General features: G+C 40.2%; 1 protein-coding gene across 24 annotated transcripts in view; it reads right to left on the bottom strand.

The window, feature by feature from the left end:
* Window positions 1-24,114, bottom strand: part of ARPP21 (cAMP regulated phosphoprotein 21) — a 162,764-nt gene that overhangs the window by 91,965 nt on the left and 46,685 nt on the right. For 12 of the 24 annotated variants that reach the window (XM_086365764.1, XM_086365773.1, XM_086365774.1 and 9 more), the window contains exons 1-9: window positions 23,637-23,767; window positions 23,374-23,547; window positions 21,417-21,583; window positions 19,932-19,973; window positions 19,066-19,155; window positions 15,102-15,246; window positions 13,565-13,643; window positions 12,855-12,914; window positions 11,992-12,132 (exon numbers count right to left, since the gene is read on the bottom strand). In XM_086365764.1, the coding sequence (XP_086221890.1) occupies window positions 11,992-12,132; window positions 12,855-12,914; window positions 13,565-13,643; window positions 15,102-15,246; window positions 19,066-19,155; window positions 19,932-19,973; window positions 21,417-21,545 (686 nt within the window). In that variant the 5' untranslated portion in view covers window positions 21,546-21,583; window positions 23,374-23,547; window positions 23,637-23,767. Of the gene's footprint in view, window positions 1-11,991; window positions 12,133-12,854; window positions 12,915-13,564; window positions 13,644-15,101; window positions 15,247-19,065; window positions 19,156-19,931; window positions 19,974-21,416; window positions 21,584-23,373; window positions 23,548-23,636; window positions 23,782-24,114 lie in introns of those variants that run through there. The other 12 variants (XM_086365785.1, XM_086365770.1, XM_086365766.1 and 9 more) reach the window with 2 other exon arrangements.

Below are 24,114 nucleotides of genomic sequence, written 5' to 3'. Positions count from 1 at the left end.
ACCAACCTAGATAGGATTTTCAAAAGCAGAGACATTACTTTGCCAAAAAAGGTCCATCTAGTAAACGCTATGGTTTTTCCTGTGGTCATGTATGGATGTGAGAGTTGGACTGTGAAGAAGGCTGAGCACCAAAGAATTGATGCTTTTGAACTGTGGTGTTGGAGAAGACTCTTGAGAGTCCCTTGGACTGCAAGGAGATCCAACCAGTCCATTCTGAAGAAGATCAGCCCTGGGATTTCTTTGGAAGGAATGATGCTAAAGCTGAAACTCCAGTACTTTGGCCACCTCATGCAAAGAGTTGACTCATTGGAAAAGACTCTGATGCTGGGAGGAATTGGGGGCAAGAGGAGAAGGGGACGACAGAGGATGAGATGGCTGGATGGCATCACTGACTCGATGGACGTGAGTCTGAGTGAACTCCGGGAGTGGGTGATGGACAGGGAGGCCTGGCGTGCTGCGATTCATGGGGTCGCAAAGAGTCGGACACGACTGAGCAACTGATCTGATCTGATCTGATCTGAATAGCTCTGAGCTCTGAACATCTGATGAACTCCAGTCAGTGAAATGATTGGACAATGGCTAAACATACAGATCTATTTCTTGTATTTGTTGTTGCTGCTGCTGCTACTAAGTTGCTTCAGTCGTGTCCAACTCTGTGCGACCCCATAGACGGCAGCCCACCAGGCTCCCCCGTCCCTGGGATTCTCCAGGCAAGAACACTAATCATCTGTAAATATTCATTTATAAATGAAATGGCACTCATGAACATAAGATGAATTTGCTTCAGACTCAATTCTCCTTTTGGATAAGGAAATGGCAACCCACTCCAGTATTCTTGCCTGGAGAATCCCATGGACAGAGGAGCCTGGTGGGCTAAAGTCCAGAGGGTCGCAAAGAGTTGGACATGACTGAAGCGACTGAGCACGCATGTAAAGTGCTTTTTAAGGAGAAAAATATTTAGAGTGAGATTTCAGCATACTAACCAGAGATGGACTGCAAGTTCCATGTGGGTAGGGATCTTGCTTTTTTAAATAGTGTATCCTTGGTGCCTAGAACCATGCCTGGCATTGGGAGGCATTTGGTTGGGTGAATAAATGACTCAGTGTATGAACAAATGAAAATTTAGCACAGCTATATATAAGTCACAGTAACTCAGGGACAGATCAAAGAATCACTAAGATCTGTGGTCATAAATTCATAAATGTTTAAATTGTATAATAGAACAGAATAGAGTTGAGTTAGTAGGAACATAAATTCAAATTCAGAACATTAGGAACATCTTTAAAAATCAGATTTATGTTTGACTGCAAGCTGACCAAAACTAATGGTGTCATTAAAGAAAAGGTATTCACACTGGAGAAAAAGAGGTGGAAATGGGAATTTTAACTTTTTTAGGTTTGGGAACTTCTCAGTTTAAAGTGTCATCACAGTTACACAAGAGCTATTTAACCATTATTTTTGAAACTTCATTTGCATTTCTTCATAGTGCTGGTTTATTTTTATTTCATAGCAGGACATATTCAGGAAAAACACATCCATCACTTAAGCAGGGGTAGTCAAAGGAGCTTGTCTGAATCAATAATGTAAATATTATTGAGAGCAATGATATTTGTTACTCTGATATAAATTATGCAAAGGGTATCATCCACAACTGTGTTCAAAAAAATTTGTATTCGAACATTAGAGATTAATAGTACAAATAACTAATCATTTCTTGACTTACCAAAAGTGTTTTGAAAGATTATAAAGTAACCATTTGAAGTTTGCATAAAAGGAATAAAATAAACATAATAAGATTTTTCCAGGTTGACTTTATAGAGACTTATCTAGAGGTAAGAAGTAATTTTAAGTTTAAACTCATGCAAACTGTAGTTTATGACTGAAATATTACATGTGACTGCACTAAAAATTACCAGTAATGCACTATTATATTAAAGCTTTTAAAAATCCTTTTAACCACTAATTTAACATCATAGCAATATTATTTCTTAGCCACAAAATGAATGAAACTGCAGTAATATGGTATGGACCTTCATTTAAAACGGTGATGAATTACTTTCAATGGATCAAGATGAGGATGTAACTCTAAGAAAAACTCCTCAAAGCTGCAAAAGGTCACAGTATTTATTAAATGAACGATAACTAGAGTTTACTATGTATCTCATGGCCACGCATTATACTTGCCTGCATTTTTTAGCATATGTGCTGCTGAAGCAACCGCTACATGCCTACATTATTTTTCCTGGAAGATTTTAGTCCATGAGTTATTTCTACCTGTTTATCATTACCAAAAAGCAGAGAAAACAAATCTAATGTTTCTTCTTGATTAAAAAAAAAAAATAGTGTCTTCCCACAATTTATAGCAGGTATCTACTGTGGCACTCATTGCTCACGTGTGGAGGACAGCAGTGGCATTTCCAGTCTGTCTTGGGATCCCCTAGTCAATCCTTTCAAAAGTCTGAACCAACTCCTCACTGTTTCTGATTAGACAAAGCTCATGAATTGAGAGGCAGTATGGCTGAGCACAGGGACTTCCCTGGTGGCTCAGGTGGTAAAGAATCTGCCTGCCAATGCACAGGAGACGTGAGTTTGATGCCTACAAGATGCCCTGGAGGAGGGCATGGTAACCCACCCCAGTGTTCTTGCTTGGAGAATCCCATGGACAGAGGAGCCTGGCGGGCTACCGTCATGGGGTCGCAGAGAGTCAGACACAACTTAATGATGAAAAAATAATGGCTGGGTGAAACACCATTGCATCAGACTACCAAAATGTCTTACTCAACTGGTTCCAATTTTAGTTTTTCTCTCACCTGAAGCTTAAAAAAAGATGAGCGTGCTTTATTGCGTTTTTTTATCTTTTTGATCTAGAAGTATTTTCAGTGGTTTATTCCCGCTGCCAGTTTCTTGAAACCAAATATATACTTTTCTTCCAAACAGTTCAGCTTAATCACTCCCCACTTCCTCCCCCAACATACACACAAATGAAGAATTCAGTTCTACTAAATGCAGAGGAGCATCAAGGGACATCTTTGAATTTCACCCTGAATAATGGAAAGATGGTCATCAACATGCATACATCTTAACAAAGAGATGTGGCTGTGCACAACAGGATGAAATGCTTTATGTGTAACATTCGTCGAAAATATTTTAATAGTCACACATATTAGAGAAGTCGAAGTGGCCCTGTTCCCTTCACATGGGAAAATATTCAGTTACAACATTGACACAGCTTTATGTGCTCAGTTGCGTCCGACTCTGCAACCCCATGGACTGTATGTAGCCCGCCAGACTCCTTTGCCCATGGGATTATCCAGGCAAGAATACTGGAGTAGGTTGCCATGACCCCCTCCAGGCACTTCCTGACCCAGGGATTGGACCCATGTCTCTTTCGTCTCCTGCACTGGCAAGTGGATTCTGCTGAGACACCTGGGGAAGCACATTGACAATTGATATTTCTTATTTATAAAAGAAAGTCCTACATTCTTCTTTACATATTTTATAGTTTCCACTTTCATCCTGTCCTTTTGATTCTTTTAAATGAGACACCACCTTACAAATTCAGTATTCTAGCATTTAAGTCTGGAAACCAAACAGCTTCAACCAACAAACTACAACTTCTCTTTCTACTCTGTACCTCAATTCCATTTTTCCTAGAGACATAGTGATACGCTCACAGCCTCCCCAGTAGCAGAAATCTTAAGATTAATCAGACACAGGAACTACACCAAGAAGATTCATTGCAAACAGGCTCTGGCCTTCAACTTCCTCCAAGTTACAAGTGCTAACATGACTGCTGCTCCTCAAGGTGGATCTAGAAGCAACGAAGGGAGCCTGCAGAAACTGGGTCTAGTTCTGCTGCCTACAGGAGGCCAAGCTGCAGATGGAATGAACCAAGTCACCATAATCTGTCTCCCTCCAAAACTACTGTACGTATAGGAAAATACCCTATGTAGTATTTATAGTAAATACTATAAATAGTTCATGTATAGTGAACCTTCCTCTGCTGCTGCTGCTAAGTCGCTTCAGTCTTGTCTGACTCTGCAGCCCCATAGACAGCAGCCCACCAGGCTCCTCTGTCTCTGGGGTTCTCCAGGCAAGAATACTGGAGTGGGTTGCCATTTCCTTTTCCAATGCATGAAAGTGAAAAGTGAAAGTGAAGTCGCTCAGTCGTGTCCGACTCTTCGCGACCCCATGGACTGCAGCCTACCAGGCTCCTCCATCCATGGGATTTTCCAGGCAAGGGTACTGGAGTGGGGTGCCATTGCCTTCTCTGGAACCTTCCTCTAAACTGCTGCAAACTGTAAAATACAGATAGCGTCTTTACACACTTATACACCTAGGCTGGCACTTACACACCATGTGTTTACACACACATGCACAGAGTCCTGATCAAAATGTTCCTGGTTCCTCCGGTAAACTCTGAATAGAAAAAAGATGGATCTGACGTATAGCCTGTACTTCCCATGGAAAGTATGGTACTGAATGTCTGAGAAATGCTTGGCCCTTGAAAGAATTGAGAAAATGGGTCTTATCTCAGTTCTACGTTTTGCCAGGACAGTTTTTAATCCAGTGTGTTCTGTGGTTCTGGAGTTTTGCATCACAGTTTTAGTATTCATTTTTGTATTAACATTAATTGAGTTCTCTGTTACTTTTTAAAAAATTAAATGTAAATTAGGATTTTGTTTTTAAAAAAAGAAAAGAACAACCAAAAAACAAATACAATGGGTCTGGTCTCAAAAGGATAGTGTTTGGTTTGTTTCTTGCTTTTATCATCATTTGGGGTTATTGATTCTGTTCATGTTGATTCTTGTTCTCCAAACCTCAGTCGTGGCTGAGCGACAGGAGCGGTGGATTTCAGGCTTGATCTTCTGTGAATAGATCTGATAAGATCAAGACATGAATCTCAGCCTAGCTCTAGCTGCCTAGAATGCTGTGAGTTAGTTAGCTAGATACTTGGAAATTATTTTTAATGCATATAAAAGTTCTTTTTAAAAAAGTTACATTCAAGATATTAATATTATAGAAGGTACGTGCATGTTTCATTCCAAAGTTAAACAGTAAATTATACATTCAATACTCAGAGGCCCATAAATAATTTCACATTGTGAAAAGAACATGACACACTTTATTTTCTCTCCTCAACGATGTATGTCTGTCTCACCTACAGACTCTGGTGTCTGAGGTATTTGAGGAAAATGATATGAGAAAACACACTGGAGAGAAGTGATATGCGGGTTGACCATTGTTATTAAATAAGTCTTAACTTCAGGCTGGAGTACTGTTTAAAGAAGTAGGTTGTGTGTTTAGGAAAAAAAAAAATTGTCATGGTTTTCTTGAGAGGAATGTAATTCTTCATTAGGTTCCTGACCTTTGGCTTCAAGTCAGATGATTTTCAACACTCTTCCTATAAACAGTGTAGAGTAAATTTGTCCTGTTTAGAAATGACGGGATACCAACCAACCACTCAAAGAGTTTCCAAGAGGCGCTTGGAGACAGCAATACTAGGTCCTCTTCAGAAGGTTACTAAGCAAGCATCGGCTCAGGACGCTGCTCAGTCCTTTCCCACCGCTGCTCACATTCCAGCCAAAGGAAAAGAAGAAAAATAGACGTGGGAGGAAGAGCATGGGTCTTTTGGTTTGTCTTGGTATAAATGCACTTTATCACCAGCCGGGAGTGAAGCGGTTAAGGCTCAAGCACTAAAGATTCCCACCTTCAACCTGAGCCCCTTCAGGAAACTAAGCAGAACGGACGTCCCTTGACCCTGCCGGGTTGCTGGCCACGTCCCACTAGTCTGCCCCGAGAGGGTGGTGGGTCCCCCGGTCATGTTCACATTTCAGGGATGTTTAACCAAGTCAACTGGGCTCAACTGCTTCACCCAGAGAGAGGCTCTGTTTGGCTGAATCAGAACAAGGTTCATGGTTCTTGAGATTTATCAAATAGCTAGCTCAGTGGATCATCCTTGGGGCAACAAACAAGCAAACCACGGAGGTCACTATATACCACTCCTCATGCTAGGCCAAAACCCACGTCCACACTGGGAATCAGGCACTTGGGCTCCTGAGCACTAGACTCCTAAGTGTCACCCTCAGCATCTGCCTTTGAGTCCTATTCTTGTTTCCTGCTTTCGAGGACCTGTAACCTCTCTCCCCAGCAGACCTACTATTTCTTTCCTTGCTCTGTGCTCTTGGACTAGGGGATTGGAGGCAAACACAGTGGGACCAAGTGAAAGACAAAAGAAAAATATGTTCAAGAGATGACAACGTTTTAATATGAAGATTTTTTTAGAACTAGTTAAACAGGTGCTCTGACACATGCAAAGGCATTCAGATATACATGGGATTCTCTCTGCCTATGACTGATCTTGGCCCTTTGGAAAATAGTAGGGAAAGTAGAAGGTTTCTAGTCTTCAAATGATACACCTTGAACATGCATCTTTTCTCTCGGAGGGACAAAAGGAGAGAGAGGTGTAGAAATTGTCTAAGAAAAGAACAATGAACTGCTCTGGGCTACACAGGTAGAAAAATAAGCAAAAGAGAGAAAGTGAAAATTAGAAATAGACACAAAGAGAAGAACAAAGCTTCTCATAAAAAAATAGACCCATGTATTTGCAGCATTTACACATATATATTTTAAAACACGGTTCATCTTTTAACCTCAATCCTAAACATCAAAAGTAACATGGGACTCCCCTGGTGATCCAGTAGTTAAGAATGAAAGGGACATGGGGCACGAGTTCAATCCCTGGTGCAGGAGCATGCCATGTGCCACAGGGCCACTAAGCCCACGCACCACAGCTACTGAAGCCCGAGTTCTAGAGCCTCTGAGTTACAGCTAGTAGAGCCCACATGCCTAGAGCCTGTGCTCTGCAACCGGAGAAGCCGCCACGATGAGAAACCCACAGTGAAGAGTAGCCCCCGCTCTCCACAAATAGAGAAAGCCTGTGGCTCAGACGGTAAAGCGTCTGCCTGCAATGCGGGAGACCCGGGTTCGATTCCTGGGTCAGGAAGATCCCCTGGAGAAGGAAATGGCAACCCACTCCAGCACTCTTGCCTGGAAAACCCCATGGACAGAGGAGCCTGATAGGCTACAGCCCATGGAGTCGCAAAGAGTCGGGCACGACTGAGCGACTTCACGTTCACTTTGTGCACAGCAACAAAGACCCAGCACAGCCAAAAATAAAAACAGACTTTAAAAAGTAGCATGATAGAAAGTAAATGCATTTTAATTATCACTTGCAGTACCAAGGTGCACACACCCTAATACCTCTGCCCCAGATTTCCAAGGGGCTCATCTGGTGTTGCCAAATAATCTGACAGTTAACAGAGAATTCCAACAGAAAAAAAAATTGTAAGTGCTAGAGATGAAAACATACTTCTGGCCATACGCTGGGGAAACAGCGCCCAACTAAAGCAGAAACAGGACCGAGCCTCAGTTCAAAAACTCCATTCGTTATTTCACCAAGATGACAGTGCATTCTAAGCAGAGGCATCGCCAATCATTCAGACCTGCTTTGCGGGCTGAGTGTTGTGCTGAGTGGCTGAGGTGGCACGTGCTCGCCTGTCCTCTCGCTGCTTAGCCCTGAGAAGCGACGAGGACACGGTGGTGCCGGGGGAAGGTGACTTTTCTTCGCTAACTCTCCATAGTGCATCAGTGCACTTGGAAGAAGGCACCTTTGGGGAATGAATCCCAAATGAACACAATTCTTATTTCTTCCTCTCTCTGGATGACTACACTCTTAACCCCACACTCCTGTGGCTATGACATGAAAACATGCATTTGGACAATTGAGTTGCTTGGAACAGTAATTTTGTGTTCACACAAAGGACAGGCTCATCTCCTGCACTGACGTTACCCGTAAACATAGTTTTTTCATTCTTGAAAACACCGATTGAAACGGAGTATAGGAAGTTTCCACTGACTGGATATCACTCCCTCTAAATTCTGCATATTTTTTCCCCAAATATTGCACCTTGTAGCTGTGATAAAGAAAATTTGGCAAATGCTGTCATATGGGAGGAAGTATCTGTTATTTACTGACACCACTGAGTGAACCTTCAAAAAAATCTTCTCCCTCAATGATTATTTCTTATCAGACCACAAAAGATTTAGGAGTGGGAATTCTCAACCAATCCAGGAGATCTTGAGGATGTCCATAGTCTGGGTTGTTTTGCCTTAAAGAGAGATTACTTAGTAACATTGTTCTTGGCATGAGACACACTGGGTTGAGATTCCAGCCATGCTGACCATTGCTTCTCTGGAGGTCTAAAACTGAGTCTAGCATGCAAGCTTCAGTAGTTCTGGAGCCCTGCAGGACATGGAATCTTCCTGTACCAAGGATCAAACCTGTGCACTTAATGTTCTTCTCTAATGACTTAGGTTATATGTTTGCTTTTAATATTAAATGAAATACATTAAATAAGTTGTAAAGTATCCAGTACAATTGAACAAATAGTATGTAATGCTATTATAAGTGATTATAACTATCTGAAAAGTCTGAGATATTTTTTTCTATCATGAAAGGATGGATGGATTATATTTGAAGATATCAGAGAAAATACTAGAAGTGACTGTAGTACACACGCATGTGTAAATATAATCCCCACAGTCTGTTGTCATGACTTAAATATTTTGAACTTCAGGTGGGACTATTTTCTCTCCATGCAAAAGTTAGTATTTTCAAGACACATTCTATAGGCACTAAACTGCAGACAATCTAGAAAAACAGGAATTCTGGAAATAAATCCCAGCCAATATCTAGGTGACAGGCATCCACTTCAGAGGGCCACCTTACAGGCCAGTATGGTCACTGAAAACGAAAAATTAAAAAAGGAAGTGTTTTCCCTTCCTCAGCCCTTCAGTTCATTTTTGTATTTTCCATCCAGGTTTTCTGCATTTCTCCCAATCTACAATGACATTTATGGAGAAGGCAATGGCACCCCAGTCCAGTACTCTTGCCTGGAAAATCCCATGGACGGAGGAGCCTGGTGGGTTCCATGCAGTCCATGGGGTGGCTAAGAGTTGGACATGACTGAGTGACTTCACTTTCACTTTTCACTTTCATGCATTGGAGAAGGAAATGGCAACCCACTCCAGCGTTCTTGCCTGGAGAATCCCAGGGACGGGGGAGCCTGGTGGGCTGCCGTCTATGGGGTCGCACAAAGTCGGACATGACTGAAGCAAGTTAGCAGCAGCACAATGACGTTTAAACTATGCATCTCCATGCATTTGTTTTGGGGTACCATTAAAGCGTACACATTGAAACAGTATCTCCAAAACACAAAACCCACAAGGAATCATCTGAGGAATTTCCATCTCAGCCTCCTTCCTTTATAGAAATGGAAACATTTTCATCTAATAATATACCTAAGCCAATATGGTCCCCACAACCATCATAGGCCAGTTGTCCTGATGGCACAACTCTCGAAATTATCAGAGTCAAAAATACGCAAGACACCTAGAACCTGAAGAGATGTTCTCTTTTGAACTTTAATTCCATGAAAACATGGCAACAGACTTTCAATGTCAAATATAATTTCCCACAGAACTACCTTCCTCCTTTGCTAAAACTGCTCCAATTGATTCAGGTCCTGAAAATGTGACTGGATGCTATTTACAAAAGGACATTAAATTCATCTTTTTCTCTTGTTCTGAAAGATATTAGCTTCCCCCACCCCCATTTCAATCCCTGGCAAGAGCCACTCAAATCAAGGATGGCCAGAAAGGTGTCTGGAATAGAGTGGTGGGATTTGACCCAGCTGTGGATGAAAGATGATTAAATTCAACTCTTCAGGAAATACCCTGAGTGTCCATGACATACAGTCATTCGTCTTTTTTGTTTGGGAGTCACAGAGTGGGGACTAAATGTTGATGATCAAAGGCAGGAACTAGACAGAATGCCTAGAAGCCCAGCACTTTGTTACAGGAACAATACCTGAAGGTGTTCCCTGCTCAAGTTCTTCTGCTCTTCCTCAAGGCATAAACACGTGCTATCTATTCGAAATTGGTCATTAAAGGAAAAAAAAAAAAAAGCTAGTGTTCTTTTGCAAGTGAAGAAGTCTGATTATATGATGCTCATTAGCAGAAAAGAAAAGTTTTAAGGGACAAATTATGTTCTCCAGTGGTATTTGGAAACTTGCAAGAGTCACAAGGATTCTGAGAAGATTGGACCTACAGAACTTTCTGAAATAAAGGGAATGTTCTGTATATTCTCTAATAGGTGCACCTGAAATATGGCTAGCCTGACTGAGGAATTGAATCTTGCAGCTTAAATTATATTTCAATAATTAATTTAAAATTTAAATAGCCATATGTAACTAGTGACTACTATATCAAACTGATTGCAAGTTTAGAGCCATTGCTGAGTCACCAAGAGCCTTTATACAAAGAGTGTTTTATTTTCTCAAAAACTGTTTGACAAGGAAACAGGTCTCAAACATGTGTATTAATATTTATGACTATGCGACTGCAAAATCAGGGTGAATTAAACATAAATGCACCGTCTCTCCTAGGTGAAACCACATCAATCTATTTGATCTCTGGGCTTTCCCACGTCTCTTATGGCCTTATAGAGAAAGAATTAAAAGGACAGCAATGCTTGCCTAGTCTGCAGTCAGTGTGTGCCTGCGTTATAGTATCTGAATATCATAAGAAAAACCAGAATGAAGAATGAAAAACAACAACAGCAACAACTAGGCATATTTAATAGAGAGGGAAGGATTAAAGGACAGTGACCTTCCAGTCCTACTCCTGTTCAAAATAGGAGGTCCATGTGCCAACAATCAGATAAAGTGGAAAGTTGATAAATTTTAAGATGTGTTTTGCCCTCACAATAAAATGCAACCACCAGGACCCAAGACTTCTGAAGCTCAAGGGCCTTTAAACATAACCATTCCAAACTCTCTCCTGCAGATAAATAAATAATCTGAAGTCCAGAGAAGAGAAGCTCTCAGTGTCCCTGAGATAATAGCCAATCTCAGTAGCCCCGGATCTCCCAGCTTGAGTTCTCCCGACTATGACCTTCACACTCATTCTGCTCAACACAGACTGAGCCTTGAGCAGAGAAGGGGCATCATCATCTCCACCCCAACAAGCCCCAGCCTCCAGAGAACAGAAACTGATGTCTGAGCCACCCTGCTGTGCTTGACACAAAAGTTCCCTTCAGTGACATGGCATTCCTAACAAACCACGCAATGTGCACAATTTACTAAACAAATGTCTTAAGAAATTGCTTTATATGAGGACAGCTTTTCAGTTTAATGTGACTGTGCTATAAAAATGGCCTGCGCTTCAAGGAGAGGTGGGTTCAACAGACACAGTTCGAAGTTTCTAAAGCAAATGACCACTCATTGTAAACATAGTGAGATAGAAGCAAACAATTATTGAAAGAAGCAAAACCAAACAAGCAACCTGCTTTTAGAGCCAGAACTTAGATATTATCTGGCTCAAAAAACTCTGATTTTATAAGTGAAAAAACCTGAGAGGGCACATTTTACAGGACTTATCTCAAATCACCCAGGTAGTAAGTAAAAGAATTGGGTCTTAGAGGCCGGACTACTGTCTCCCAGTTTGGAGTTTTGTTATTCTATAAACCACAGTAAGATCAATGTCTTGACATCAGAAAAAGAAAGAAAAGAGTAATTATCCTATATATGTTATTGTTTTTAAATGTCTGTTATTTTTAATCAGTTATAGCTGACATAACATGTTCCATGTTTGGTATATAACCACATGGATTACTAATGGAAAGAAGAAAATTGTGTTTCAGGAGCTACGTAACAGATCAGGGAATAAACACACTTTACAGCCTAAATTTTATCAACTTTCCTGGTCCACAATCTTCTATAGATAAATGCCACTATTGTTGAGAAGAGCAAGAGATAAATAACACTGTACATTTGAAATGCCATGTACTTTGAACTGTATACTGCGTTCTTATAAATGAATCCACGAGAGAAAGAGAAAATGCTAAATAAACACAGAGAAGGGGCTTACATTCTCGTGTTGCTGGTCTTGTTGATGATGACCGATTTCCCTGTTTGGTCCACGTTGTGATCCAGCCCAAAGTAAGCGGCCACGCGATGGACAAGCATCCTCTGGTAGGATGACATCTGAGGAAACTTTTTATAATGATTACTGGAACGGAACACAAGAAACAGCACTATCAGCATCTTCGTTTCTGGCCCGTAGTACATTTGAGAGACACACACATAAAACCGTTTCTTTTTCATCCGAACCATTAAGCTTATTTCATTCCTGGCATCACTCAATGTTCTCATTTCCAGACCAATTTTCCACTTATAGATGTATTGATTAAAGTACAATAAGTGTTTTTGTTTCAGAGTTGTGCATTTCTCAGACCACAGGGAACTCAATGTTTGCTGGAAAGTATATTCTGTTTTAGTCCAGGAGACCTTATCCACAGAGCCAGGCGCAGCCACAATGACAGACATAATAGGGGACTGCAGATGTCTATCTGGAGATGTCACTACACGGTTGACACTGAAAGCAGCACATTTATTTCCAGGCATAACTGACTACAGCCAGCTGGAGCCCATTAAAAAACTATAATAAAAACGAAAAGGGTCGCTTCTTGTTACTGCTACTCAATGCTAATCAGTGGTCTCCTGTTTATAGCCATTTTGTCCGGAATTTAACAAGCAGGACTACACATGACCCAAGCAACAATTCCCATCAGCACATAGCTCCTAACTCCAACAGCATCTCTATTTAATGAGTCAGCAAACATATTAAATAATGTTTTATCTACCCCTAAATCTTTCCAGAATGAGTGATTAAACCCATACAGCAAACCAAGACACATCAGATTCATTAACCGGCACTGCGATTCAACATACTTGTTGTCACCAATGAAATCAATAATTTCCTGCTCCATTTTCAGGAGTATCATCCTGTCTCTGCAAAATAAATGTTAAAATGAAAAGGCTTTATGGACTGTCCATTCCCAAAGACTTAACAGTTTCATTTACATGTATGGAAAAATTGTTTAAATCTACGTAGCTACAAATCGGCATCTAACTGTTCTCTGAAATGTGATGTCAAACTATCTGTAATTCCATTCTCCTTAAGGTGATTCCTCATCTGTTAAGTATGTTCTGCCATTGAAAGCTTTGTAGTTTTTAATGTTAACTAAGACATGCAAAGTATTAGGCCCATAAAACACACCAAGTAAATTGTATATTTTAAATTAATAGGAAACTTTAACAAAGCTAAGCCCAAATAGTTGGTTCAATAGCTGCCCTGAAGCATATTTGACATTGCTTCTCATTCTCTATATTTTCCCCCTTAATAAGTATCTCTTTGTGACCAGAAAAGCAGAACTTGTAAACTATAATTTATTCACTGGACAAGTACCCAGGAATTAAGACTAGCTAAAAACATAAACATGAAAACTATTAGCAGAAAAGAGAAAATACAAGAGACAGTTTAAGACATCAGAGATGGACTCAGCCTTCTACAGCTTCCCTCTTAGAAGTGTTTGCATGAATGACTTTATTGTAACATTCTACTTGACTCCTCTAAAAACAAGATTTACTTAATGATTTACCTGGAATTATTCTTTAATGTGTTAATCAGAAACTCATGTAAATCTATGCCTGTAGAATCCGTATATTCTTGGCTGCAATCTGAAACAAACAGCAGGATGGAGTTATGAGAAAGGGCAGTGGGAGGTGGGCTGAAAAGGGTTTTCCCAGCCTTTCCCTTTTCCCTTACGCTCAGGCAAACTTTAGGTGAATCTACTGGTGTTAGAGGCACATGTTACGAAACTAGCAACCTGGCAACATTAAATCAGGATGAAAATTAGATTCGGGGATTAAGAACACCCAGTAGATTTCCAGTGTGGAAAGACCTAGCTGTCATAGGAGAGGAAGTGGGCACCGTCTGGGTGGGTGGGTGGGCGGAGTCAGATGTCATGAGTTCATTTTGGGCTGTCAATCAGCAAGGGCATGACCTCTCCATGGCAGTGATGGGTACTCCCAACCCACAGAGAGAACTCTCAAGAGCTTGAGATACCATGGAACCCTCTTTCTCTTAAAATGGAGAAGGCAAAAACTGAATGCTCTGTTGTAAAACTGTCTAAATATTAACTGATACAAAATATAGGAGGGCATTAAATATTTCCACGTCTTTCAAGTCTTTTGATGCTGTCTAAAGCTTAATTTCTAAAGCCATCTTAGGAAGCTGTACTTGTTTACTCTCAGATACACCTTGGTTTTTAGATGTTCAGCAGCTGAGACAATCATTTTAAGCAGATCTGTGGTTATGGAGCATATGTGAAGTAGTTGTCATCTCTCAGCTGATCAAATGCCTTATACTGTCTCAGGTATTTAAAAAAAATTAAGTCTATTGCCAATCTGTTTATTCATGGAATTCTTCATATCAACTTAATTTTGTTTTTACTTTTGCTTTCTTGTTTGTTTGTTTTACTTTTGTATAATTATATGTAAGGCAACAAGTTGAAAAGTCTGGATTGTAGCTTTGTGGTTTTATAAGGAATGACTTTTGGGGAAGAAATTTTTCCTGAAGTAGAAGTGTGTATATTTTACATGAAACATGACGGGGCAGTATATGGGTTGCAGAGACCAAATTCATTTAGTTCAGATAAAATGTTAATATGTGTTCCACTGACATTGACATATACATCTGTGCTCTGGGGACACCACTTACCACTTATCAACTGAGAATTGCCAATCCACTATCTGTCTTTTAAGATAAGCATGAAACTTAAAAGATATAAAACTGGGTACCATTACTGTTCATCAATTCAAATTAACTGTACTAATAAATCTGAATTAGGAACAGATTTATATTCACTCCCTTGTACAAACTTCTCAAAAATAGATCCAAATGAATATCCAAAGAAATATGTGATCCTAAAAATAATCTTTTTAGATACACAAAAATGACACCATGAACAGAAAAAAATCAAGTTCACATCATCTTTTACACACACACACATACATACACATATAAAATTTTATGCAAATTTTGGTGGGAGGTGATATTTGTGTAAAGTCTAGAATGTATTCTGTAACTAGTTATATATAAACTGAGTAAGTTAAGGAAACATTTTTCACATTCACCTTTTGATAACATTCTGATCTTGGGTTTTTCAGAGGTTTTATCTTTGTTTTTATCCTTTTCTTTTTCTCTTTCAGAGTCATCTTTCCTAGATTTATCCTCCTCTTGCAGGCTGGGAAAACTGGAAAGCTGTAAATGAATTGATTCCTGTTGGGGAAAAAATATAATAATTTAGGGCCAGATTTAAGAATCTCTGTCTGGTTTCCATTTTGCATAGAGATTATTAAGAACAGGAAAATGAAAGCCAGGTACAGATTTTTTTTCTTAAATGGTAAAAAAATTATACCTGTCAGAAAAATAATTGCTCTTTAAGATGAATTAACTTTGGAGGTCAATGGAAGGTCATGAGAAGGAGCTAGTACTAAAACTTTGCCTTGTGACTATTAACCGCAAGCAAGCTAAATTCCTGTAGATCACAACTCTTATTTTCTCTATAGGTTTATTTTTAAACACTTAGGAAAAATTTCTTTATCAATAAGTTTGCATCACAGCTACGATCATGTCTTAAAAATTAACATAAAAAAGAGGCTTCTGCAAGTTCTTTTATATAATTCCTTGAACGGAAAAAATTGGCACAAGCACAGACAGACAGATATTACATGAATCATAATTACAGGAAAAAACAGACATAAATACAGGCTATAATAGCCCATTTACAATTAAAATGTTGTTTCAGAGCCACATAAATACTGATTTCTATCACTATGAAAAATAAAAATACAGAATTGAAGGAATCCTAGATATGGGTTACCCTATGTTGCTTACAAAAGCTATTAATAAAGCATTAAAACTTACAATAAGCACTGCCTTTTGGAAAAGGTAGAAAATAGGACTCTATTTTCCATCAATTAAATATAAATATTTAATATTATTTTAATTCTAGTATCAGTGAATCCTTTCAAGATGTAAGAGTCTCTTGAACTAATGCTTGGTTGACCATTTACAGTATTTGGACTGGATCCACTTTTGCATTTATTGATTTTGTACTGAAACAGATCATTTCATATGAACTCATATATCAGCCATTTGGATGATAGTATGTTCACTGTTTTGAAGAAGAATGAGCCAAATTATGTTTTTCAGTTTTATGCAAAAACTATGCTATGATTAAAACTATGACAAATGAGCCAACATTAAGCCCACTGGTTCTTATGTAAGAGATCATCTAATGGGAAAACTTTCTTCCACTGGCGACATTAACATTTATGATGTAGGGGAAAAAATATTCCCAATGACTAATAGTGTTTCCCACTGAAAACTAAACTAAGACTTTTCTACATGTGACTAAACTGATGTCTCTACATCCTCAAATTATGGCCAAACTGGGATTCTTAATGATTCTTGGTAAACCTAGCTGATCTGACAAACAGAAAACCAAAGTCCTCCAATGGCAAGTTTCTTTTTGGGGAGGGGCTCTATTGTGTATTCTGGGCTGGAATAAAAAGTCACCATGGTTGGAAAGCTGTATGATATAGAGGATGCATTAAAATACATTCTCATGGTAAATAGTTATCTTAGCCGGGTTTTCTGATATCCACATGTTTATCCCGGGGATGGCCATATACAAAACTGAGTGTAATCTGATAATAAGGTCTTTTATCACAGCACTTGGGACAGAAATGTCTTAGTCTGCAAAGATTCAGGCAGACTTTGGTGTTACAGTTTGCTTCCACTTGCTAAGGAAAAAGCTGGAACATTTTTGTTTCGAGTGGGGAAGAATCGATTTGACAGTGGGTCAGGAGAGGAAAGCGAGGGTCCCAGGTCAGGAAGTGGTCTCATTACTTCTTCAAAACTGATTGATCCATCCAGCCTCGGCAAGTTTAAATCTAAAATCAAAGAGGCTTGGAAATATGAATGCGACAGCAGAGGCTAAAGGATATTATTTTTTTTTTTTTTAATGTACAAATTCCTGCCACGTGCCTTTTCTACACGTTATGGTGTTGAAAGAACACACGAAGTGCTATAGAGTTGGTAAAAAACAATCTGTTCTTTTTTAATATTTTTATTGATATGCTCAATAATAAAATACAAGTGTTAAATACATCAGTACAGGATAACTTTATCTCCAACAACAGGAAAAGAATGATTCAAGTTGCAGCAATACACTGATAGGTAAAGAGTATAACATTAGAAAACACTTCCTTTAACTTAAGGACAGACTGAACCATCTGCTATGGGTCTGAGATCAAGTAATACAGGTAGCAAAAGTTTTTTCCCACACAGGAAAATGAAGGCAGTTTTCCAAATACTGTGAATACACACACATTGGGGGAGCCATACAATCCGTATGCCGTACACTTCGGCCAGTGTTGTCGGGGATTCAGTTCCCACATGTTGTTAAGTGCCGGTGGTACCTAATGCAGGCATTGGATACAAGCTCAAAGGTCTGCTTCTTTATTCTCTAAAAGAGCAGCATGGCCACTTGCTTATATGTGTGTGAGGGGGTGTGGGGGGCGGGCCCTGCTCCCACCGCCTCAGCCAGTCCCAAGGAAGGCTTGCAAGTTCTAATTCCTACAAAGCTAGTCTCAAGTTACTCAGCATGGGGCCAGCAGGAGCAAAGTACCATTTGCCTCTTATTTCTCTGCTCCAATTGCAAGGAGTAACCTAGTCTTAAGTCCAGGGTGGGTACAATGATACAGATGATCACTTGAAAAAAAACCTCCTCCCAGTACCTCATCAAATAGGATTAAAAAATCAGATGAAATCTATAAAGGCTGTGTTCTTCTGCCTGGCATTCGGAGTAGGGGACCACTGGGGCATTATTTCTCTCAGAGTCTGTCATTCTGCAGAATTAACATGTATTGTGTGCATTACATCACAAGCCATCCATCCACATTGAATGATATAAGCTGTGATATTCGCCTCATTCCCCCTTTTAAATCTCCAAACAAAAAAGAAGCACAAATAAAATGCTGAACAAAAGCCACACGTTTCTCAGAGCCCAAGGAAAATAAAACTTGTATAAAACATAGTGATGGCTACTGAAAGCTAGCTCGCCCTTGGCGTACGACATGGGTGGCAGGTTGAGGAAATGAGGCTGGGGGAAAAAATACTCTAAGGATGAAATCTACGAGGAATTTATTTTTGGTCCTTTGAAAGAAAGTGCTCTCAACGCTCTCTGTATCCAAGAGGAAAATTTTGAGAATTTTAATGAAATTATAAAGAGAAAGGCAAAACACAGCCCCTGAAAATAATGCTAACTTAATTTTTCCTCCTCTGAGTTCAGATCAATCATTTTACTTTTGTCCTGACTGTTCTCAGCCTCTGATAAAACAAGGAAAAATTTTAACAGCAAGACCATTTTTCTAAAAGCGAATATGATGCCTGAAAGGCAAACAAAAATAAATACCATGTGAAGAGTTTTGTTGGAAGTTGAATTTTTAGAGCTGAACAGCCTTGCTGTAAGGAGCAAAAATTAGGTGTAAGGATGTGCAGCAAAGTATTAATAATATTAACTTAAATTCACATTCATCTCAGATTTATTTCTGGACTATTTTTCCGGTAGTGAGAAATCTCCACCAAAGGCCCTAAAAGTATGTGTCCAAAGCTCAATGCACCTTATTCACTATTTCTGAAACTTCCTAAGAGCCAAAATTTGTGTTTTTATAGGCAAGTGCAAGACTCTCCACTAAGGGAGGAGACGTGGTACTTAGGACTGTATTTGGTTCAGTCTGATCAAGAGAGAGCCTTTGAGGAATAGCAGCACGACCGTGCTTACATTTTAATCTAAATTCTTTTGAATTCCTTTCCATGTGCAGTATTCAGAGGGTCTGGAAAAAAAACAAATGTAATACTTTGAGACTGTTCAACTAATTTAGGGTGTCTCAGAAATGGGGGAGGAAGCTGGACTTTGTCCTTCTTCAACTAGTTTGTGCTCCCCCCAAAACACTGTTTAATGCCAAATGAATCCTCATGCACACAAAGTGGGTCCCGTTCCCCCATGACCCATAAAGACAGGGCGTATACCTGGTCCTGAAGACTTTCCCCTCCTGGTCTGGCCGAGGACTCTTCACAGACAGCAAGGCTGCGAGTCAATTTACCTTTTCCTGCTCCTGACTGGGGAGGCGAAAGAAATGGGAAGGAAAGGAAAATAAAGGGAAAAAAAAAAAAACAACCAGGAAATAAACTCAGGCTGTCAAAACATCTCCACCTTCTCTGGACATTCCCAAATCGAAATTTTTAAAAGCCAGCTTCAAATCCATAGCTCAGGGCTGTCTACACTGGTTCCAAGTCTTGGACCCCTAGGCTGATGGGAACAAAGCGTCTACTTTGGCTCAAAGCATCAGATCTGTGTTGACGGCGATGCAGGTGGAGGACAGCATGGAAGAATATATTTAAAGAAAACTCTTAGCAAACTGCCCATCGCACTGGGAACATACAAAGAATGTACAAGCAAGGAAGAAAAGACAACACAGATGGATTCTACTAAAACTGGATTTGAAAGTGATCTGACTGAGAAAATATGTTAAAAGTTGAAGACTGTATCCTAAACATCAGAACCTGTTTACTTCAAGGCAGAAACTAATTGGACATACAAAAAAATTTCCCCCAAATTTGATTTAAAATGAAAAAAATGAGCAGCAATTCATTTGTAAAGCACTGTCAAATTTGCCAGGATCAAATATATATACACTGCAGCTATGTGAACCCTCAATGCTCTAATTAAAAAGCACACAGAGCAAGAAAGAAAGAGCAGTGTCAACATGACCACATTAAACACAGGCAGCATGGGTGCAGCCAAGATCTACATACAACCCTGTGCCTCCTTGGCAAATCCTCTACCCCTATGTGACATATGGATATCAGGTCAACACAGAACTCCAGAACCCTACCTTGGATTTTCTTCTCTCTTGGTTCTGAGCCACCAGCCGCCTCTGTATGTTAGAAACAAAATCAAACAGACAAACAAACAGTCAACCAACAACCAGGAGAGGGAAGTGGGGGGGACAGAGAGAGAAAAAGATGTCACTAGAGTTGAAAAATAAATAACAACAGCAATCAGGCATTATAACCATGGGGAAGGAGGACTCCTGCCCTTGCTCCCCCAAAACTTTTGACCATTTAGCTTTTCTCCTTCCCTGCTTACAGAAGCTCATGCATGCTTAGTCGCTCCACTGTGTCTGACTCTTTGTGACCTTATGGACTGTAGCCCGCCAGGCTCCTCTGTTAACATGATTCTCCAGGCAAGAATACTGGAAAGGGTTGCCATTTCTTTCTCCAGGGGATCTTCCCGAACCGAGGATTGAACCAGTGTCTCTTACATCTCCTGCACTGGCAGGCAGGTTCTTTACTATCTGAGCCACCAGGGAAGCCCCACAGAAGCTTGTTGGGGAAGGCAAAGGCTGGCCCTGAGGTCATTTGGCCATTATGCCATTATCTGCCTTTGTGCATTTATGAAATAAAAACAGTTAACACTTTTGTAGTTTGGTTCACAGAAAATCAATACAGGTTTATTTACAAGTCTAGTTTGTTTTCCTTCTACCAAATCTCCTTCTCTCATAAATCCTGACCACTTAAACATATCACTTGTTGAGTACTCTGAATCACCCCCAAACTGCCCCCTGCCTCTTCCAGGGCATGCTGTCTTCCTGGCTGGGAATTCTAAGCTTTTCTGCTGATAAGAATCGATGCTTAGCCTGCGCAAGAAGGTCAACAGAGCTCATGTCTTTGATATTTCTTGGTCTGTCATGAGCTGACCCTTCCTCTTTTCATGGAATACAAATCTATTTTTAAAACTCAGCTAGTATAAAGCTGCCTCAGCAGAAGCCCTCCACAAACTCCTTGAGGTGGTCTGGAAATTAATATGGAGAAGCTGTGGGAAAATTCAGTCATTAAATATGTTCTTTGTGTATATATATATATATATATATATATACACATACACATACTATTTCAAAGGGCATTTTGACCAGAATGTAATGTTTAGTCAGAAAAAAAGGACTAATAAATGGGAAAAGAGAAGATTTGTTTTATGAATTTTCTGTTCATTTAACTTGGGATTCCCAGGTGACTCAGTGATAAAGAATCTGCCTGCCAATGCAGCGGGGAGATGTGGGTTCAATCTCTGGGTCAGGAAGATCCCCTGGAGGAGGAAATGGCAACCCACTCCAGTATTCTTGCCTGGAGGATCCCATGGACAGAGGAACCTGGGGGGCTCTGGTCAATGGGGTCTCAAAGAGTTGGACATGATTACACATGTTCATTTTACTAGTCAAACTCTTTACAAGCAAGAAGACAAACAAACCTTCAGAGTATCTTCAAAATGAAAGAAAGGGGTGCACACAGCAGTATGACAAATGGGATTTCTCCAGGCTCACCTGTAATTCCAGTTTCTCCTCCTCGTCCAGACTTTCAGATTTAATCACACCATTCTCCGGAGTGGCCGTCTCCTGCTCAGGCCCACCTTCCTCCACTATGGTCTGACTCAGGTCTCCTGGCTCAGACATTCTCCCAGATGCAAATTAAAATCACAAGGTTTGACACCCTATAAGGTGAAGACATCAGAAAGTAAAGTCAGCGCAGGGTGAAGTCTTGACCATTATGGTTGAGATACTGGATTCTTCCCTTTGTTCTCAAAATCAAATGAGCAACTCCAGCCTCCTTGCCAATTGCACCGAAAGAGAATAAAACAAGACCAAATCAAGGACCCCAGACAAACACCAAGAGGCAGATTTGGTCACTCAATCCACGACCCTTGACACACACATACACACGCTCCTATCAATACACCTTGCTGTCAGGGTGGATCAATACATCTTAAACTGAGACACCCAAGTCCCACACACCTCCCGGTTCCTATGCTCCACTCCAAAATGGAAGCAGAAGAAAAAGAGAGTATTTCCCCAACTCTTCCTCCGCTTCCGAGTTGGGAGGTGGTACCTGTTCTACAGCATCTCTAAGATGACTCACAAATGATTTGCAAGTTTCAACCATAGACATACCTTCCTGGGTCTAAGGGATTCAGTACACTCTACAGGGGGAGAAACCAACGTAAGAGGTAATAATTCAGAATACATACAGGATCCCAATATGGCAATAAACCATCAGGGACTTCAGACTTCAAACTGACAGAGATACTATTAAAAGCAGAAGCTCTCCCCCAGCCCCTGTCAGTGGCTGGTGCTGTGGAGATCCTTCGGAAGTAACTCTCAGGCAGGGAGCTCCAATGAAGTTATCACAACTGAACTCTGATGCTCCAGGCTCATAAGAGATGACTACACAGATGCTAGAAATGACTTTTCTAAGTATAAGCCTGTTATTAGTATTTTTTTCTCCCTACCTCCATAAAGCCCCTGACAGTTCCCCTTCTGATGTGCTGTCAAATGAGGCTCATGAATAATTCAGCTTTTACTTCCTCCTCAGTTTTTTTTTTTAAGAAAGAAAAAAGGAGAAAAAGGAAGGAAAGGGAAAAAATAGAGGAAAGAAAGAAGGAAATAAAAAAAAGGACAGGAAAAAAGAAGAAAGGAAGGAAGGAAAAAAGAAAAAATAAAAGACAGAAAGACCTTGTAGCCTAGAAAGTCACTTCTTTCACAAAAATTCCCAAGTAATGACTGCCCTGTTCCCAGTCATTACAACAGTAATTATTAATGGACATATCAGTGTCTTGATATGTTTATCTGGGAGTGTTTAAGTACCATATACTAATTCAGTAACTTTATTTCCAAGTGGACATAGGAAGCATGAGAAAAATCTAATAAGACAGTAATTTCTGTTGCAAATATGCTAAGACCTACCATGATAGGACAGATGGTATTTAATGATACTGTTAAAAAAACACAGGCTCACTTGGCAAAGGATTGTGGGGATGGAAAAGGAAAAGTTTTCATCAGGGATGATGGAGTTTGCGAGGGGCCAGTGAGCAAGGCTCAGAGGTTTGAGGAGGTTTGAGGATATTCCCTTCAGTGTACCCGACAGATCTCTCATATTTCAGTGACACAGGGGAGAGATGCAGTTAACCAAATAAAAAGTTCTGTTTCTCAAAGCAAACAGTTTGTTTCTCAATGTACTGAGTCGGGGGAGGAGACAGGACTTCTGTTGCCCTAACTTTTTTTCCTGGAGCATTTCAATCAAAAACAGATCGTGACCAGATTTCTTTAAAAAAATGAAATGCACAAATTGAGCTCTAATTTTACAAACTCTGAGCCAGCTGAATCCCTTATACAGATGCTGTCTGTTTGGGTGGCCTTTCAGGAACTGTTCCATGCAAACATGCACATTTACAGACTGAGGAAAACATACAGATGAAGTGATAGCCATCCGATGACAGCTCTTTACCTTTCGTGCAGGAGTCCGGCTGCCGGTCTTGGCAACTTAGGAGCGGCTTCTGTCCTTCTTCGCTGGGAAAATCCACACGTGGGATCAGAGACAACGGGAGTCCCATGTCCCCATTAACAGTTCAAAACGCCCATCTCCATGTGATTCCCTTACACGGTCTGACACATCGTCCACCTGAAAAAAGACGAAAAGTCAACAGTAACGATAATGGCAATAATCATGGTAGGGGCAAAGGACTAAACAAACAAGACTGGGTTCCTAACACTGATGACCGGCCTCCAGCAAACCACGTTCACGGCTTGATCCACTCCACCTGTCCCAAGCTGCCTGCTTCTTCTCTAATGAAGGCTCCAGCCGGCTGTTCAAGTCAAGAGCGGCACCCACGCAACGAGCTAAAATTAACAATTGCATTATGCGCCGAAGATTACTCACTTCATTTTTAACCTTTTTTAGTGAAATCTCGCACTTTATATTAAAAAAAAAAAAAACAACAAGCTTGTGTGTTTGCCTCCATGACAATCCAGATCACCTAAGAGCAAAAAAGTCTTGCCTCCCTTTTTTAACCCCAGCCTTTGTCTTAATTATAGATCAATATAATCTCCAGAGTACTGTTTTTTTTTTGGTGACTCTTTTCTTTAGGAAAGCTATCCTAAGAAAGCACGTTGAACGATTTTTGACTTAATGAGGCATTAGCTGTAAAAGTGAAAAAAAAATACAAAGAAAGGAAAAAGAAAACTTTCA

The sequence above is a fragment of the Bos grunniens genome, chromosome 22 (genome assembly GCF_055505025.1).
Source record: "Bos grunniens cultivar Pamir isolate PY7600 chromosome 22, Bosgru_T2T1.0, whole genome shotgun sequence".
In the NCBI taxonomy this organism is placed as follows: domain Eukaryota; kingdom Metazoa; phylum Chordata; class Mammalia; order Artiodactyla; family Bovidae; genus Bos; species Bos grunniens.
Note: the sequence above shows the minus strand (reverse complement) of the source record. Positions and strands in the feature narration are given on the sequence as shown.